General features: G+C 38.2%; 1 protein-coding gene across 2 annotated transcripts in view; it reads right to left on the bottom strand.

Annotated features, from left to right (window-relative positions):
- The window catches only part of Slc25a14 (solute carrier family 25 member 14), a 43162-nt gene extending 28323 nt beyond the window's left edge, over nucleotides 1-14839 (bottom strand). The window contains exons 1-5 of one of the 2 annotated variants that reach the window (XM_060374398.1): nucleotides 14685-14839; nucleotides 14318-14552; nucleotides 7785-7878; nucleotides 4612-4759; nucleotides 1566-1660 (exon numbers count right to left, since the gene is read on the bottom strand). In XM_060374398.1, the coding sequence (XP_060230381.1) occupies nucleotides 1566-1660; nucleotides 4612-4759; nucleotides 7785-7878; nucleotides 14318-14383 (403 nt within the window). In that variant the 5' untranslated portion in view covers nucleotides 14384-14552; nucleotides 14685-14839. The remainder of the gene's footprint in view (nucleotides 1-1565; nucleotides 1661-4611; nucleotides 4760-7784; nucleotides 7879-14317; nucleotides 14553-14684) is intronic. The other variant, XM_060374399.1, reaches the window with a different exon arrangement.
- Nucleotides 14840-17325: the final 2486 nt, after the last annotated feature.

Below are 17325 nucleotides of genomic sequence, written 5' to 3'. Positions count from 1 at the left end.
CATTATTTTGAAGATAGTAAAATTGTTCTACATAATTATCAGTATACATAAATTAGAATGAAGTACTTCCTTTTCAAACACTTCAAACATATAATGCATCTTATTTTTGTCTTTAAATTTTTTTAGATTATAATTTAATTAAAACATTTCTCCCTTCCCTTTCTTCTAAGTCCTCTCATATATCCCTCCATACTCTCCTTCAAATTCATGGTCTCTTTTTTCACTAATTGTTATTACATGCATATATGTATTTATATATACATATATATACCTAAATATAACCTGTTTAGTACACATAATGTTACTTGGATGGATAGATAGATAGACAGACAGATACGTGTGTGTGTATGTGTGTGTTTGTATGTGTGTGTGTTTATGGCTAACTGCTTAGCATTGGACAACCAATGCTTTTCCCTGGGGAATACCACCTCCCCTGCTCCCAGCATTCTGTAGTTCTTTGTGTAGGGTTGAGGCCTCATGGGCTTTTCCCTGTCCAGTTTAACACACACACATACAAACACACACATACACACACACGTATCTTCACCACTTCTTCTCCTCATGAAGAGACTATAGATAGAAAATTAGTAAATCAACGTGAGTAATCTACGAAAAGAAAATATTTTTTAGGAGAGATGAAAGTGAATTCTTCAGGATTCCCAAAGAAGAGGCTCTAGGAAATGCTGCTTTAGAGTAATAAAATGCTTCAAGAAATACTGCTGACACAAAGTCTCTCCCGTTTTCTCAACCATCCAGCAACCCCGAGCCAATGATGAAATATTCATCATGGAAGGATCAGGCTGAAATGGAGAAACATACAACAACTCTGCATGTGGGTACAGATGCATGGGTACACCAGAATCTAGACTATAACAGACTAAAATTTATCTACCTACCAAAAGCTTATTAAAATTGGCATCTAGAAAATGCCTTCAAGTCCTCTCACCAATGAAGAGAGTGTTCACTTTCAGAGAACATGGTTGTTCTAGGCTTTTTCAAGAATGACAATTTTTTTAATAATGTAATAATTTGTTTTTTAATAAATTATTATTTTAAGCTTGGTGCGGTCCTTTAATCGCAGCACTTGGAAGGCAGGTAGATGTCTGAGTTCAAAGCCAGCCTGATCTAAAAGAAAGAGTTCCAGGACAGCCAAGGCTACACAGAGAAACCATTTGTAAAAAACAGAAAAAAAAAAAAAGAATTATCATTTTGGGGGAAGGACACATATCACTGCATATGTATGGAAGTCAGAGTTCAATTTTGGTAAACACGTTCACTCCTTCCACCTTTGCATACGTATCAAACTCAGGTAGTCACACTTGCATGAATTTTACCCATTGAACCATCTTGCCAGCCTATAAGTTTTTTAGTTGATAGCAAGAGACATATTTGAAGAGCAGGTGCCTCTAAACCATGTACCTCCTCTGTAGGTCAACACAAGCTCAGTTTTATGCCTGCAGTAACTGTCTTTCATTCTCTGGCATCATGAGATAAACATTCCACACTAAGCATGATTTTGACAATCCCTTTGAGGATAGCCTCAAAAGAGAGTTGAGCATACTGACCTTCCAAACGTTCTACAAATAATCGCTTCAAGCTTTGATAAATACCAATTTTGATGGTGCCATATGATGCCTGTCTTAGTAAAGCAGGGGCAATTCTGCCCCCACAAAAAAAAAGAGAGAGAGAGAGAAAAGAAAAGTTAATTTTATTTAACATACATATGTAGAGTTTACAATTCTTTTATCTGTATCTTTCCAAGCAATAACAAGCCTTAACAAAGAAAATTCACATCCCAGGTCATAAAACAAATGTCAACAAAATTGAAAGAACTGAAATTATGCAGGATGTATTCTCTGACCATAGAGGAAGCACACTAGAAATGAATGAGGATGCTGAGACACTTAGAAATCAAACAACACACATGTAAAGAACGTATGGGTTAGAGAAAACTACAAAAAAAATTAATGTATAGACCTGAGTAAAAATTCAAATACATACTATAAAATATATGGGATAATAACAATTAAAGAAAAAGATGCTATGAATATGAGTGAGAGTAAACAGATGCATGGAGTAAGTAGGGGGAAAAAGGAAGGGGGGATTATGCAATTATATGATAATTTAAATATTTTTAAATATTATAAAAAATAGGTGAGATACAGCCAGGCTTAGCAGTACAGGTCTATAATCCAAGCTGCTACTTGTAGGTTGTAAGAGAATGAAGAAGAGTTCCAGGCTTGTTTGATCTAGGGTGAGGAAAAGGCCAGCCTGAGTAGCTGGTAAAAAGAAGCCAGGTGGTGGTGGCACACACCTGTAATCCCAGCACTCAGGAGGCACAGGCAGGCAGATCTCTATGAGTATGAGGCCAGCAAGTCCAGGTCAGCCAGGGCTACACAGAGAAACCCTGCCTCAAAAAAAAAAGTAAAAAGACTAGGTAGCTCACTTACAAGTATTAGGCCCTAGGGTCCAATCACCAATATTGGGAAACAATAGAGGTGGGAGGGAGGAAGGAGGGAAAGACTAGGCAGCCAAAGCATAGCTGAGAATAATTTATACTCAAATGCTTACACTAGAAGAGTAAACTCCCCCGAGACCAACCTCTAGAACTGTGAAAATTTAATTCCTGCTATTTATCAACCACCAAGTATAATACTTCGTTATAGTGACCCAAACTAACATTACCAAAATTTTACAGAATAAAATTGAATTCATAGATTTTAAATTTTTCAAATTTTACTTACTTTTATTTTATGTTTATGAATATTTTCCCACAAATATGTCTGTGTACTAAGGGCATGTGATGCCCATGGAGGCCAGAGGACATAAGATCTTTTGGAACTGGAGTTACAGGTAGCTGTTAGTCAACATGTGAGTGCTGGGAATCGAACCCAGGTCCTCTGAAAAAGCATCCAGAGCTCTTACATACTAAGCCATCTCTCCAGCCCCATGGAATTCATCATTCTATTAAAGTTCAAAAAACAGTAATTCCCAGCACAGAAAATTTTACTGAAGATTTAACATTAATTAATTAAACCACTGAAAATTTAACATTAATCTTATACAGTCTCTCCAGAAGACAGAAGAAGGAATGTTTCCCAAATCATTTTAGCTCATATTACCTTGATAGCAAAACCCAGACAAAAATAGTACAAATAAAATCACAGACAGGGGTTGGAGAGGTGGCTCAGAGGTTAAGAGCACTGCCTGCTCTTCCAGAGGTCCTGAGTTCAGTTCCCAGCACCCACATGATTACTCACAACCATCTGTAATGAGATTTGATGCCCTCTTCTGGCATGCCTGTGTGCATACAGAGGATGCACTTATACATTAAAAATACACTCCTAAGCCAGGGGTGGTGGTACACACACCTTTAATCACAGCACTCAGGGAGGCAGAAGCAGGCAGATCTTTGTGAGTTTGAGGCCATCCTGGTCTACAAAGTGAGTCCAGGACAATCAAGGCTACACAGAGAAATCATGTCTCAAAAAAAATACACATAAATAAATTTTTAAAAAAAGAAGCATTAAAAAAGATACATATCACTCATAAATTTAGATGCAAAAATCCTTTGCAAAAGGATTGAATGTAGCAATATTTTTAAAAATTTAGGCACTATTACCCACACCTCATAAGATTTTTTAAAAATCAACCTTTATTTCCTCACAATTGTAGATATATCTTTAACCCGATCAAAAAGGAAGTGATAGCGCCAAGATCTCAACCTACTTAAATTCTGCTCATAAACTGAAGATGTTCTCACTCATGCCTCCTTTGAGATTTCTCCAAACTGCAGAACTATACTTTAGGAGATATAAATAGAAATAAAGCAACAGCTCAAATGGTTATGATTGAAGAAGGAAAAAAAACCCAAATGCCTAAATATGCATATTTCTGACTCTGTTACTTGTAATGGGAAAAGAAAATCTTAAGGTTATCTAATGCTAATGAAAGAACAAAGTAAAAGAGATGATGCATGAATGACTCACTTCTGCATGAAGATGTTTTTTGGTGTTTTTTTTTTTCCTTCAAGAAAATTGTATTTTAAATAATCCCAACACAAGTTACTAACAAAATTGATTTCCATCCTCTCAGCAATGATGGGAGCTTAGATTTAAGATGGTGAAGGAAATCAGCAGCAGGTGAACTACAAACTAGCCAGTAAATCATAAACTGATGGGTAATAAAATGTGATGAGAAAAGATGATTCTCTCTTTCTCTTATTTTTCATTACTGTTTAAGCTGCCAGAATATTATTTCTTTCACAAAGGAGATCTTAAAGGAAGATAATGTTTGCCAAATGAGGAAAATTCTCACAAGAATGTATACAGCTAATTGGTGCTGCTTTTACACCAGCCATCAATATCAGGAAGCAAGGAGTGGGGAAAGCTTATGCTACAGTGGTATTATCCATCTTCACATTTATTATATACAGCTATATGAACACACAATCCAAAGCTCAAAACTTACAAGCAGATGAAATATACAACCCATGGATCCAGAATAACAAGAAGTGGTGAATCGGAAAGGTGTACTGTAATGCAAATGAAATCTGTGCTCTCTTTTAAAAAAGCACCCAGCTCAAGATATAAAGAAAGAAGCCAGTCTTACCCTGAATACAAAGCCAAGATCCCTTCTTCTTTATAGATTCGGAACAAGGCATGAAACATCCCTCTATATTTTATTTCTTTGAAACGGACATCGATGCTCTGGCCTTGGACTTGCAGCCGTGTTTTTGTAAGATCCACAGGGAAAGTGCCTGTGAAGGAACATAATCCTAAGTATTTGCAAAGAACAGTTATGTTCTGGCTAAGTATAAGGCAATGACAATATTGGAAATATAAGGCAGAGCCATTTGCATAACACATCGATGTCTACTACATCAACACTGCCAGAGGACAAAGGCTATAAGTGAAGTGAAATGCACTAGCCTTTATAGAAAGCACAACTTGCCATACAGTATACCTGACACTGTAACCCAGAAAATGCAAAGGAATGTGAATGTTTCTTTCACTCGGTCTCTCACATACCAGTGCTGATGGTATTTATTACTTTTTAAAATTAATTTATTTTCTTAATTACAGTTTATTCACTTTATATTCCAGCTGTAGCCCCCTCCCTGGTCCCTCCCAATCCACCCTCTCTCCCTCATCTCCTCCCATGCCCCTCCCCAAGTCCACTGATAGGGGAGGTCCTCCTCCCCTTCCATCTGACCCTAGCTTATCAGGTCTCATTAGGACTGGCTGCATTGTCTTCCTCTGTGGCCTAGTAAGGCTGCTCCCCCCTCAGGTGGAGGTGATCAAAGAGCAGGCCACTGAATTCATGTCAGAGACAGTCCCTATTCCCATTACTAGAGAACCCACTTAGAGACTGAGCTGCCCTGGGCTACATCTGTGCAGGGGTTCTACATTATCTCCATGAATGGTCCTTTGTTGGAGTATCAGTCTCAGAAAAGACCCCTGTGTCAAGTTATTTTGGTTCTGTTGCTCTCCTTGTGGAGCTCCTGTCCTCTCCAGGTCTTACTATCTCCCCCTTCTTTCATAAGATTACCTGCACTCTGCCCAAGTTTGGCTATGTGTCTCAGCATCTGCTTTGATACCCTGCTAGGTAGAGTCTTTCAGAGGCCCTGGGGTAGGCTCCTGCCCTGTTCCCCGTTTTTTTCCCCTCTTCCCATGTCCATCCTGTTTGCCTTTCTGAAAGAGGACTGAGCATCTTACCAAGGGTCCTCCTCCTTGCTTAGCTTCTTTTTTGTTTCCTTCACAATTTATTCATTATATATCCAGATTGACGCCCCCTCCCTCAACTCCCACCGTCCCACACTCCCTCCCTCTTCCCCTCATCCCCTTCCCCTAGTCGATACTTTTTGAGTTTGTGGTTATTGTTTAATCCAAAGACATGAATTCATAAATAAAATAATAACTTGATTAATTGCTGTTTAGAACTAAAATTTCATGGATTTTTAACCAATGTTTCTCTGAAACTGATATTAGAATTACACAGATATGTCATAAGTAAATATCCTAATATAGTCAAATCTAAATAGCTTCAAAGAATAAAACCCATATTCAGTTTTGCGCGCACGCGCGTGCGTGTGTATGTGTGTGTGTGTGTGTATGATACACTTATAGCACTAGGATAACAATATCTTGTATTGCTCCTGTTCACATGTGATTCAGAAGTAATTGATATCAACATGTATTTTCTTCTAGACATATGATCTTTACGTAATGCATTTTGCACACAAATTTACTTAAACTCAAATACATGGGATTTAATAGATATTTAAAGGAAATAAAAAGCTATCCCAGCAAGCTTTGTGCTCTTACTAGAAAAGATAAGTCCTATGTTATGATAAACCAGAGGTGTTTCAGAACAGGTCATCTCTCAGATCTGAAAGATCAAAAAAGGAAGTCAAAGGAAAGACAGCATGGCATTTTTGGACTTTATAAATCTAAGCCTACATATAATCATTTTATATTAATTTTGAAGATTAGCATATGCCTGCATTTGAAAGTGGTAGAATAGAAAATACCACCCTGATGATATGAAACACTCTTTTTCTCTATAGGGAAATTCGTACCATGAAACAGAATTTTACATTCACTTGCTTAGCTTCTTTTATTTCTCTTATCCTCTCATCCTCTCCCACCTCAAGTCTTCCTATGTCTATCTCATAAAATCTCCACACATTATCACAAGCATAGGAAATCATAGGATTGCTGCTTTTAGATGCTCTTACATGCCATTACAATAGTGTGAGTGTGTGTATGTGTTTACAACTTCCTAATGTTATGAGAGAAAATGGCAAAGTCTCACATGGTTCTATTCACCATGGTCCTTGAATACTTCGGGACTAAAACCAGCCAAGTACTTGGGCCATTCTTTTTTAAACTGTGCTTTATTTATTTGTGTGCATGTATGAATGTGGGTACATTTGCCACAGCTCATGTGTGGAGGTCAGAGGACAACCTACAGGAGTCAGTTCTGTCCTTCAACCACATGGGTCCCATAGATCAAACTCAGATCTATCAAGCTTGGAAGCATGCATCTTTACATGCTGAGCCATCTTGTCATCCCTAGCAGGATCTTCAATAAACTCCCTTTTCTTATATGAGCACATAAAAGTGGTTGCTGCATGAACTGAATGGGTTTTAAGAAAGATTTAAAGATCTAAAACTAATAAGCTCTTTATGTATGTAGTTCTGTACTTTTGTGACCTGGATATGATAAGACCAAAGCATATTTAAAAAAAAAAAAAAAAACAGTCAAACACTGCTGGATTCTAGACACCAAGGACTCATTTAGAAAAAAGAAGAATCTGGAAAATGAAAAGTCACAATCTAAAAATATTTCAAAATTAAAATTGAAATAGAGATGACTCTTGTCTGATCTTGTTTGTTTCTAAACTGGAAGACAGGTTTGCAAAAAAAGAAGCCTGGATACAAAGAAAATTATAACCTTAGCATAAATGAAAGACCATTAGTACAGGAATACACAGAAGCCACTATCATATACAGACCTTTATGATCACGAATAAAAATTATCAAATCACTAAGCTATCAAAAAAAGTTTAAAATTTGACTTAACTACATTCCCCATATCATTACCAGTAACTTCTCAGGAATATTACTGGATAGCTATGCAACAATAATTTTTAAAACAAAGATAACACTTTTTTTCCTCTGCTTTCCTCCAAAAATAATTGGTACCACACATAACCATCTGTGGCATAAAACTCTGATTTGTCCTTTTTTTTTTTTTTTTTTTTTTTTTCAGATTCTTACCGAACTCGGCAACAATAGAGGCCAGGCCGCCATACACAAAAGGTTTCCAGTTCAGACCAGACATCTCATGGCTTAAAGTGGAACTTTTCTGATGCTAAAAATAAACACGAATCAGAACAAGGCACAAGAACAAAGAGAACATTTGTTAACACCTGATTATATGATTTCAATTAACAAAACAGGCAAATCAAACAAATGTAGAGGAAAAAAATTAAAATGACTAAGTGAAATGAGATAAAATGGAGAGTCCTATTTCATGTGCTATATGATGATGAGTTCGTTCTATAATGTCATTCTGGAGGGTACATGTACAGTCACTCCAAAAATCAACATGTGCCCTTCATTCTCTCTTAATTTTACACTCTTCCCCATCCAAAGACACTTTAGCCCATCTAGTACACCCATCTTTGAAATTCAACCAGACAATCATGAGTCAAAGAAACTGGAACTCAAGTTACATAGGCCGAGGCATCTTATAAAAGCAGTTCATGGTATTCAGTTAGCTTGATTCAGGTAGGAAGCACAAGCTCCCTACACTACCCCCAATTTCCTCAGCCCTCTCAGCTCTCCACTGAAATTTAGCATCTCAGTCTAGAAACTGAGCTGGCTCTACACCAAACCGTGAGACCCAGACCAAGCTAAGCAGCAATTCAACTTGCTTCTGGCTCCTGAAGAAACGACAGCAATGTGGCCATATCACACTTCTGACACTGAACATCATCCATCCAGTGATCTCTTCTCCCTTCCCCCTCAACTTTAAAAACATATCCAAGTACTATTATTCTTTCTATGTTCTAATTCTTTAATTATGTATTTCTGCTCCCACACCTTTTCCTCCTTCCCCATCAAATCTGTCTTAGATCTGTCATCTGAAAAAATCCTCAGTTTTGCAGGGCAGTGGTGGTGCATGCCTTTAATCCCAATAATCAAAAGGTAGATCTCCTAGTCTGAGGTCAGCCTGGTCTATAGAAAGTCTGTTTCAGGGGTGGGGGTTACTTCAGTTTTATTCTTTTTCTGCTACTTTCCTTTCCTTCACTTTTAGATTTGTTTTTCCACAACTCTAGCATCTAGACAAATATCTGTCAAACTATAACATGTACCAAAATCATCTAAAAGGTATATTAAAACATGGACCACTGAGCCTCTACAAGAGTTTCTGATTGACCTGGGAATCTGCACATTCTCAAAGAATGCCAATGCTTCTCCCTTTAAAAACTCCTGTTGCAGGCATCACCTGCTAAATCCTGGTCTACATTTAAATACTACTTTTTCTGAACAGAATCTCAGATGTTCTTGAAATATTTCTTTTTCAGAGCTTCAAAGTAGGTATACTTCCCGATTTCAAAAGGGTTTACGGTCAAAAAGGAACACTCTGAAATCAGATCCTCTAAAGTCGATTTAGGTCTTGACTATAACTTACTAGTTGTGGCTCTGGAAAAGTTATTCAATCTTTCTCTGCCTCCATTTTCTGAAAATGATAATAATAAAAATTCAAGTCATAGGGTTGTTGTGTTGTATATAAATAATACATATCTAACACCTAGAAAAATCCGTGAAACTTTGCTCAATAAGTTAGTTAATTATCATTACTACATGGTTGAATTTATATCTTAGTAGACAGCATTTGCTGTCCATGTTCCCCTTGCCAGTTTGGGTTAGCACCTTGGAGCCAGTCTGCTCTTAGAGTAAACAGGGTTTTGATTTATTTTCACAAAACTAATTGTCTGAAACAAAGCAAAGAGCAATTATCCAGAGAGGCTAGCAAGCATGCAGATAAATGTCTTAGTTACATACTACAAAAATAATTGTGGAAACTCCCTTCCAAACATAGTACATACTGTATACGTGAGAGATAACCCTATCAGAGGAAAGTTCATTAAAATTCTAAAGAGCCAAGTAGGAGTTGATAGAAAAAAGAGGACTATGGCATACCTCCTGAGTTTACAAGAAAAATAAATTTTAAACCAGACATAGAGGCATGTGCCTATAATTCCAGCAACGAGGAAGCAGAGGAGAATCAGTAGTTCAAAGTCACCCTTTGCTATATAGGGAGTTTGAGACTCTCCTGGTCTATACAAGACCCTGTTCTCCAAAATAATTCACAAAAAAGAATGGAAAAAATTACTCTCTGGTGTCAACTTAAGAGATTCCCCTAAACAGCCTTTGATATTTCTGACGTCTGCTATGCTTCTGATCTAGACTTTCCCTTTAAAACTTCACAAATCCTTTCTCAGTACAGGAGAGAGGGGGAGAAAAAGAAAGAAGAAAAAGAAGAAAACTCTACAACTTTAATACCTACTACCCAATGTTTTAAAAATATTGGTATTTTATCATTATTTTTTATTTTATATGGGTGTGTTCATGTATGTCTCTGCACCACATGCATGCCTGATGGCCACAGAGGCCAGAAGAGGGTATTTCATCCCCTGGAACTGGTTACAGATGGTTGTGAGCCACCATATGGGTGCTGGTACTTAAGCCTGGATCCTCTAGAAGAGCAGCTAATACTCTTTTTGTTTGTTTGTTGCAATATAGGGTTTCTCTGTGTAGCCTTGGCTGTCCTTGGACTTGCTTTGTAAACCAGGCTAGGCCCCAAATCAGAGATGCACCTGCCTCTGTCTCCCTAAGTGCTGGGATTACAGGTGTGTGCCACCTCGACAGCTGCAGCTCATACTCTTAATAGCCCAGCCATCTCTCCAGCCCCTTACCCAATCTTGTAATAAAGAAAATGTGCTTAGGGTGCAGGAGCAATAATGAATCGCTGAAAGGTGGGGATAGAGTCACAATAGGAAGCAGAAAGATCAGACACTGGATCTTAGGTCAGGTAACCCAGAGGTTCCCCCATGAAACGTTCACAATTCAGAGGTGATAGAAAAAAAAATCTAGAGCCACTTCTTTTTCAGCTAAATGTATGTCATTTAAATAGCTATTAAATCATTATCCCTGGAGCCCTAACAAATCACCTTTCTTATATAAAATGATAACTGTAGTTGGTATCTGAAAATATTTAGAGTCTTTATTCGGTAAAATAAGCATAATGATCTTTATCTCTATTCCCTCCACTATAGTTTCATTAAAATTTCATTAAGCCATAAAATTGTACAAGGCTGTAAGACGACCAAGACCAACACTGTCCCTTATATTACCCTTGCCAGTTACATCGGAAAGTCAAATCTTTCACTCCAATGTTAGAAATGAAAGTCATAAAAGAAATTCTGCATATCACCTTTGATTAGACTTTTTTTTCATTTAGGAAGTGTTTATTTTAAAAAATTCTTATTAAAAATGTAGAAAATCTAAATATTTCAATGTTTTTATGTCACTATTTTCAAAATTTCTACAGTCTTTTTTTTTTTTTCAATGCAGTTTATTCAGGAACCTTGAACAATCCTCGGACCCTGGGGAGCCCTTCCATACACTAGAACAATTTGGAGGCAGACTGAACAAATGTATTTCTCTCCCCTCACCCCCTGCCAAAGGAGCCCTTCAAATATCTAAAGTCAGTTTTCATGTTTCAACATGTTCTCATGCCAAGTAGTCTCAATCATTTTCTTCATTCTATATGTTTTAATTCAGTTACTGTAGCTGAAAAGTTGTTTCTTTTGAGACAGGTATATCACACAACTGAAATATTAAAATTCCAGCAAATACCACTCTTTTATATATGGCTATATCTATGTATGCAAGTTATACCCCACCTATTCTACTGATCTGCACTTTTTTTTTTGAGAAATCACTTTTTTCAACATCTTAAATTCAGGCATAAAATAATGACTAGGGTGAGGTTTATTCTCTAGTTGTCCTGTCTCTTCACTTCTTAAATAGCTAAGATTCCCTTAAAAAAATGATACTATACCTCACAAACTTTTTGTTTTTGCTTTTTTGAGACAGGGTTTCTCTGCGCAGCCTTGGCTGTCTTGGACTAACTTTATGGACCAGACTGGCTTCCAACTCACAGTGATCTGCCTGCCTCTGCATCCCTGAGTGCTTAGATTAAAGGCATGTGCCACCACGCCTAGCCACAAAACATTTTGTAACCTCATAGCAGCTAGTATAGAATGATTACAAACATCAAATAGCTGACTGTCTTATGTATGTAACAACCTGTATATAAAGAATTAAAGAAGAAGCCACAAAAACTATCTGCTGAACCTGGACAATACTATGTACCCTATACAACACTCTCCTGATTTCCAGATTCTCTACCTACAAACCCTTGCATCTTGTTTTTGTTACAGAGAATTATTTTGTAAAGTATACAAATTTCTTATAAAGTTATTTTGACTTGTGGAGGCTAATCTCAGTCTTGGATTTGAAAAGACAGACGTGATATCTAATTAACAATTTAAATACAGTACCCTAAATATTTTAATTATAGAAAGAAGCCAGTCAAATCTGTCTTCATTATTTACACCTCTATTCATAAGATGGATTCTGATTATGGAAATCTTGATAACATAACAAGAAATAATAAAAATATCCTAGTATCCATATTATATAGCCCCTACACTTACTTCAAAGCCTGGTCAGGAAATTCTGGGTGACCTTCTTGGTTTCTTCTTTAAGAAAGAGTATTAGAAGATTCTCATGTTCAAAAGATAGCAATAGGGAGCCTAAATCTATGTGCTGAAGACATACTAAATTGTAAAAGGAACTTTTATTCGCTTGTTTCAGTTGTTGTCTGGGAGGCTTACTGCCTCCATCTGCTAACCTAAGTCTCTAGGTTAGCAGAAGCTTCTGGCCTCCACACAATCTAACATGGGCCTAGAATGTTTTCTGCCTCTGAGACTTACTGCTCAATAAGCTCACCGTTTCTAGTTCTGAACTCTTGGCTGGCTGGTTCAACTCAGCTATCCTGGCTCAAACTCCTCTGCCAGCTGACTGATTCCATCTGGCTTTTCTCTCAGCCTCTGAATTGCTCTGCTTGGTCTCTAACTCCAGCACTCTTTTCTAATCTCCTGGCTCCTTCTTACTCTATGGCTCATTCTGTCTTCACCTGGTCACTTTGGTTGAGTCAGTGAGTTGAGAGGCAGTCCAGCTTGTGGAATTCAGAAGCAGTTTTACCAGGAGAGTTTTAGAGAGAGAGGTTGAAGATGGAACAAGCCAGAGAATGAGAAGGAGCTTGAAGATTAGAGCAGATTGCTGGAGATAATTTGAGGCCAAGCAGAGCAATTCTGGGGCTGAGAGAGAAGTCAGACTGAATAAGTCAGCCGGCAGAGGAGTTTGAGCCAGGAAAACTGAATTAAACCAGTCATCCCAGAGCTTGTTAAGAACAAGAAAGGGTGAGCTTGTTAAGCAGTGGATCTTGGAAGCTGAAAATATTCTAGACCTAGGTTAGATTATATGGAGGCTAGAAGCTTCCAGGACTAGGCCTAGCTTAGCAGATGGAGTCAGTAAGCCTCCATAGACAACAATTACTTCAGGAGAATAAATTTCTTTTATATTAAATGCTCAAACCTGCAATGTGCTATGAAGATAATTGGTCATGTTTTTAAAAATCACAGCTGACTGGTAGCACATGCCTTTGAATCCAGTGCATGAGAGGCAGAAGCAGGTGGATCTCTGAGTCTGAGGCCAGCTGATTACATAGTGAAAACCTGTCTCAAAAAACAAAAAGAATTACAGAAATATATTCTAACATATATAGTATTTGCCAGTCCATCTATCTTTCCTGGACAATCATCTGGTAAAACAAATTAAATATTTTGTTAGAGAAAAAATAAGTGTTAAGCTGTATAGCAATCTATAAGAGTAAGGGAGCATGGAAAAGAAAACAACTGGCATGTGTGTGAATAATTTGTAAAAGCTGTTGGAAGTGACAGAACTTAAATTGGGTTTTGACAGAGCAGACTGGATAGGAGCAGATAAGGAAGACATCTGGGAGTGTGGCGAACGGAAAGACAAGGGTGCAAGCACAATCATGTGAAACTAGGCATCAAAATGGTTTGTACTGAGACAGAAATGAAGGGCCCAAACAATACACAATGCACTTGCTGGCTGAAACAAGGGAAAGGAGTAGGTTCTACTGAAAGTCTTGGAGACAAAGTGTTGGAGAAGACTAGTTCTATTAATAGACAAGTGAATTAAGGTATTGGCTTACTTTAATTAGCGACCAGGGACTACAAGGACCGTGTATTGCAAACAGAAGAGGTAGGGAAATAGCTAAGGAGGGTGCGAAGTAGGCAAAAAGAATGCTCATTGGCAATGAGGTTAAACTGTTGAAATAGAGACAAAAGACACTTCATGATATAAATGAAGAGGAGAAAAGTGTTAAAATCTAGTCTAAGCATCTCTAGAGTTTGGGCAAGGAAACACTGGTGGAAAACTATAGCTGTCCCTGCTACTACCTTGTCTGAAAAACAAAAATCAGGTTGATAATAGTATGATCCCAATCAAGTAACTGAACTGCATTTTAATAGATGCCTTCAGTGCCTTAAACTCAGGAGTGACAGGACGATAGAAAGTGATGGAGATAATCTTTCAACAGCATCCCTCACACTGATACAATGGAGGTGTTTGATTACTCAACTTACAATCACTGCCGCCGTTGCAAACTTCACCCTTAGAAAAATTAGGATTATTCCGGGAAAGATACCCATTCACCCTCTGGGTAGCAGGATCTTGCCAGTTCCTCAGCTGTCAGAGTTCATAGAGAGAGGGGAGGCGCCTGAAGGAGGCGGCCTCCCAGGGGCTCGAAGAAGCAGGGTTCAATCGAAGAAGTAAAGCCACCGATGCCAGAAGAGTGAAAGACAGGGGGAAAGGACTCAGCTGAGGGGAGAGAGAGAGATCAAAGGCCAATTAAGCGTCTCCAAGGCCTGGAACCAAGCCAGCCCGGCCCTGTGCGGCCTGAGGAGGCCCAGCCCCGCTCCCCAACCTGGAAGCCCAGGAGCTCCCCCTCACCTGCTCAAGCTCATCAGACGCTAGGGAAGCGGAGGCTCCCACAGTAGGAAACGCTACCGCAGCGCCAACCCGGAAGCATTGAGACCAACGGAAATAACCAAGGCGTCGCCTCGGCAACAGTGGCGCAGCTATCCTAACTCCGCCCCCATCCTAGCCTGAAAAGGAAGGCCCGAATGGAGAGAAACTATTAGGTTCAAAAGGCCGGAGTCCAGAAGGCAATGCAAAAGATCTGGAGCCAGCCACCTGAGTTTGAGGAGCCTTTGGGAGAGGGAGCTAGGGAATGAGAATGTGAAAGCTTCTTCAGTTAATGTACTCACTCACCAGAAAGGGCAGAGGAGGCGCCTTTGTCATCTACCCACCTGGAGCTTACCACAGAGAGCAGATCCTTCCATTAACCTTAAAAATGGGAGATGGTGGGAGGGGAAGCCACATGGACGGAGTCCCAGAGGTGGGGCAAAGGATTTAAGATAAAAGTGAGAGGATTTTTTTTTCTTTCTTTCTTTCTTTCTTTCTTTCTTTCTTTCTTTCTTTTTTCTTTCTTTCTTTTTTCTTTCTTTCTTTCTTTTTTCTTTCTTTCTTTCTTTCTTTCTTTCTTTCTCTTTCTTTCTCCCTCTCTTTCTTTCTCTCTTTTCTTTCTCTCTCTCTCTCTCTCTCTCTCTCTCTCTCTCTTTCTTTTTTTGAGATAGGGTTTTTCTGTGTAGCCTTAGCTCTCCTGGACTCACTTTGTAGATCAGGCTGGTCTCGAACTCACAGAAATCTCCCTGCCTCTGTCACCCTGAGTCCTGGGATTACAGGTGTGAGCCACCTCACCTGACTTGGAAGGATTTTTTTTTTTTTTTTTTTTTTTTTTTTTTACTGCTTTTGGGGCCCTTTTTCTCTTATCAAGGTTGCCTGGTCTGGCCTTCATATGAGGGTATGTGCCTAGTCTTACTGTATGCCATCTTTTGAGGAGAGCAGGGCAGGGGTTGAGGGAGGAGAGGAGCTGAGAGAGGAAAAATTGCAGCTGGATGTTAATATATGAGAGAGGAATAAACAGTATTCTTTTTAAGTGGGAGAATTTAAGATAAAAAAATTTTAAGATAAAAGCAAGGACTAGAAGGTGAGTGAAATTTAGAGACTGAACATAGGCTCAGAAAGGAACACAAGGATGAGGGAAGAAAATAAGCGTTATCTACTGACTGTCAGACAGCAATTGCTGGAAAATTACACACATGCCCTGTTCTCAAAACCCAAAGACAGAAACTTTGGAACAAGTTGGAAACAGAAACAGAACCATAAAAAAGTTAAAGCAAAGGACTCTGAAGAGAATAATGGAAGAATATACCAGTTAATCTGCACATCACAATCCTCCAGAAAAGCTTAAGCACCAGCTTCTGACCTCAGTTCTCAGGGTCACCAGAAGAGAAAACCACAAACTTCTGGGTGAATCCATTAGCTAAATTAAGGGCTATCTCTATTTTTTTTTTAATCCATCACAGTTTCCACAATCACAGAGTTTATTGTTTACATAAGTTTAAGTCAGTGACTTCAAGGCACACGGTGCTAAGCAAGTATTGAATGAATGAATGAATGTCTCAATTTGTTTATTTCAAAAGAATCTTCCTCATCTCATTCACATCTGTGGAATTTAACTTTTCACTTAAAAAAGGTTCTTCAGGAAGTGCATGTGATAATAATAGAGGACATTATGGAGTACTTAATCATGTGTCAACTGTGATGCCAAGAGCTTTCTTTTTTGCTTGCAACTGCTTTATAAGGTTGATACACACATTTTCCCCTCCTAACAACGAATAAAAGTGAGGTCATAAAAGTTAAGCAGAGTTCTGTCATAACTGGCAGAATTCGGATTTCAAGTCAAGACTGACTTCAGAGACCAAGCTCTCTGTTAATGTCAGAAACTTCATTACTCCAGAGATAAACCCTTAAGAGCACTAGCTGCTCTTCTAGAGAATAGGGATTCAATTAAAAAAAAAAAACACTCAATTCCCAAGCTTCAATAAACCTCTGTAAATCCAGTCCCAAGATAGCCAATGACCTCCACTGACACCAAGCACTCATATACTGTGCAGAAATGCATGTAGACAAAACACTCATACCCATAAAATAATTTTTTAATTTTAAAATGTGAATTCTCTTTCATTTTAGACATCAGCAGAGCAATGCCCTTTTAGACAAATTGAGGGCTGGAAGAATGTAGCTTAGAGCCCTTATAATTTGGAAAGTTTGAACTCTCTTTAGTGACATGTATATGTGTAGCTGTGGCCTTTGTGTTTCACATCCAGCTCACTGAAACTTGTAGAATTATGGTCTGTCCATGGAGCAAATCCCTATCTTAGCTTTTCTACAAGACAGTATTTTCCTATTCAGCCACTATTACCAACAGTTAATCTAGTTATCAACTAGGAAAAAATTTTAAAGGCCCTTTGTTTTCAAATGACTCATTTTTTAAATTCTACATGTGAGTAAAAACTAGCAATTGTAGAACATTATAAACACACAGCACACTAACATATTTGCACTTTGGTTGCATTCTTTCACTTTTAGCATTATTTAATGCTGTAATACACAAAAATCTAGTCATTATCAAAGTTGGATATTTTCCTCATAAATTGCCTTCTATTATCTAGTCTCTCCCATAAAA

This window comes from Meriones unguiculatus, chromosome X (assembly GCF_030254825.1).
Source record: "Meriones unguiculatus strain TT.TT164.6M chromosome X, Bangor_MerUng_6.1, whole genome shotgun sequence".
Lineage (NCBI taxonomy): Eukaryota > Metazoa > Chordata > Mammalia > Rodentia > Muridae > Meriones > Meriones unguiculatus.
The sequence above is the reverse complement of the archived record's forward strand: the minus strand, read 5'-3'. Positions and strand labels throughout refer to the sequence as shown.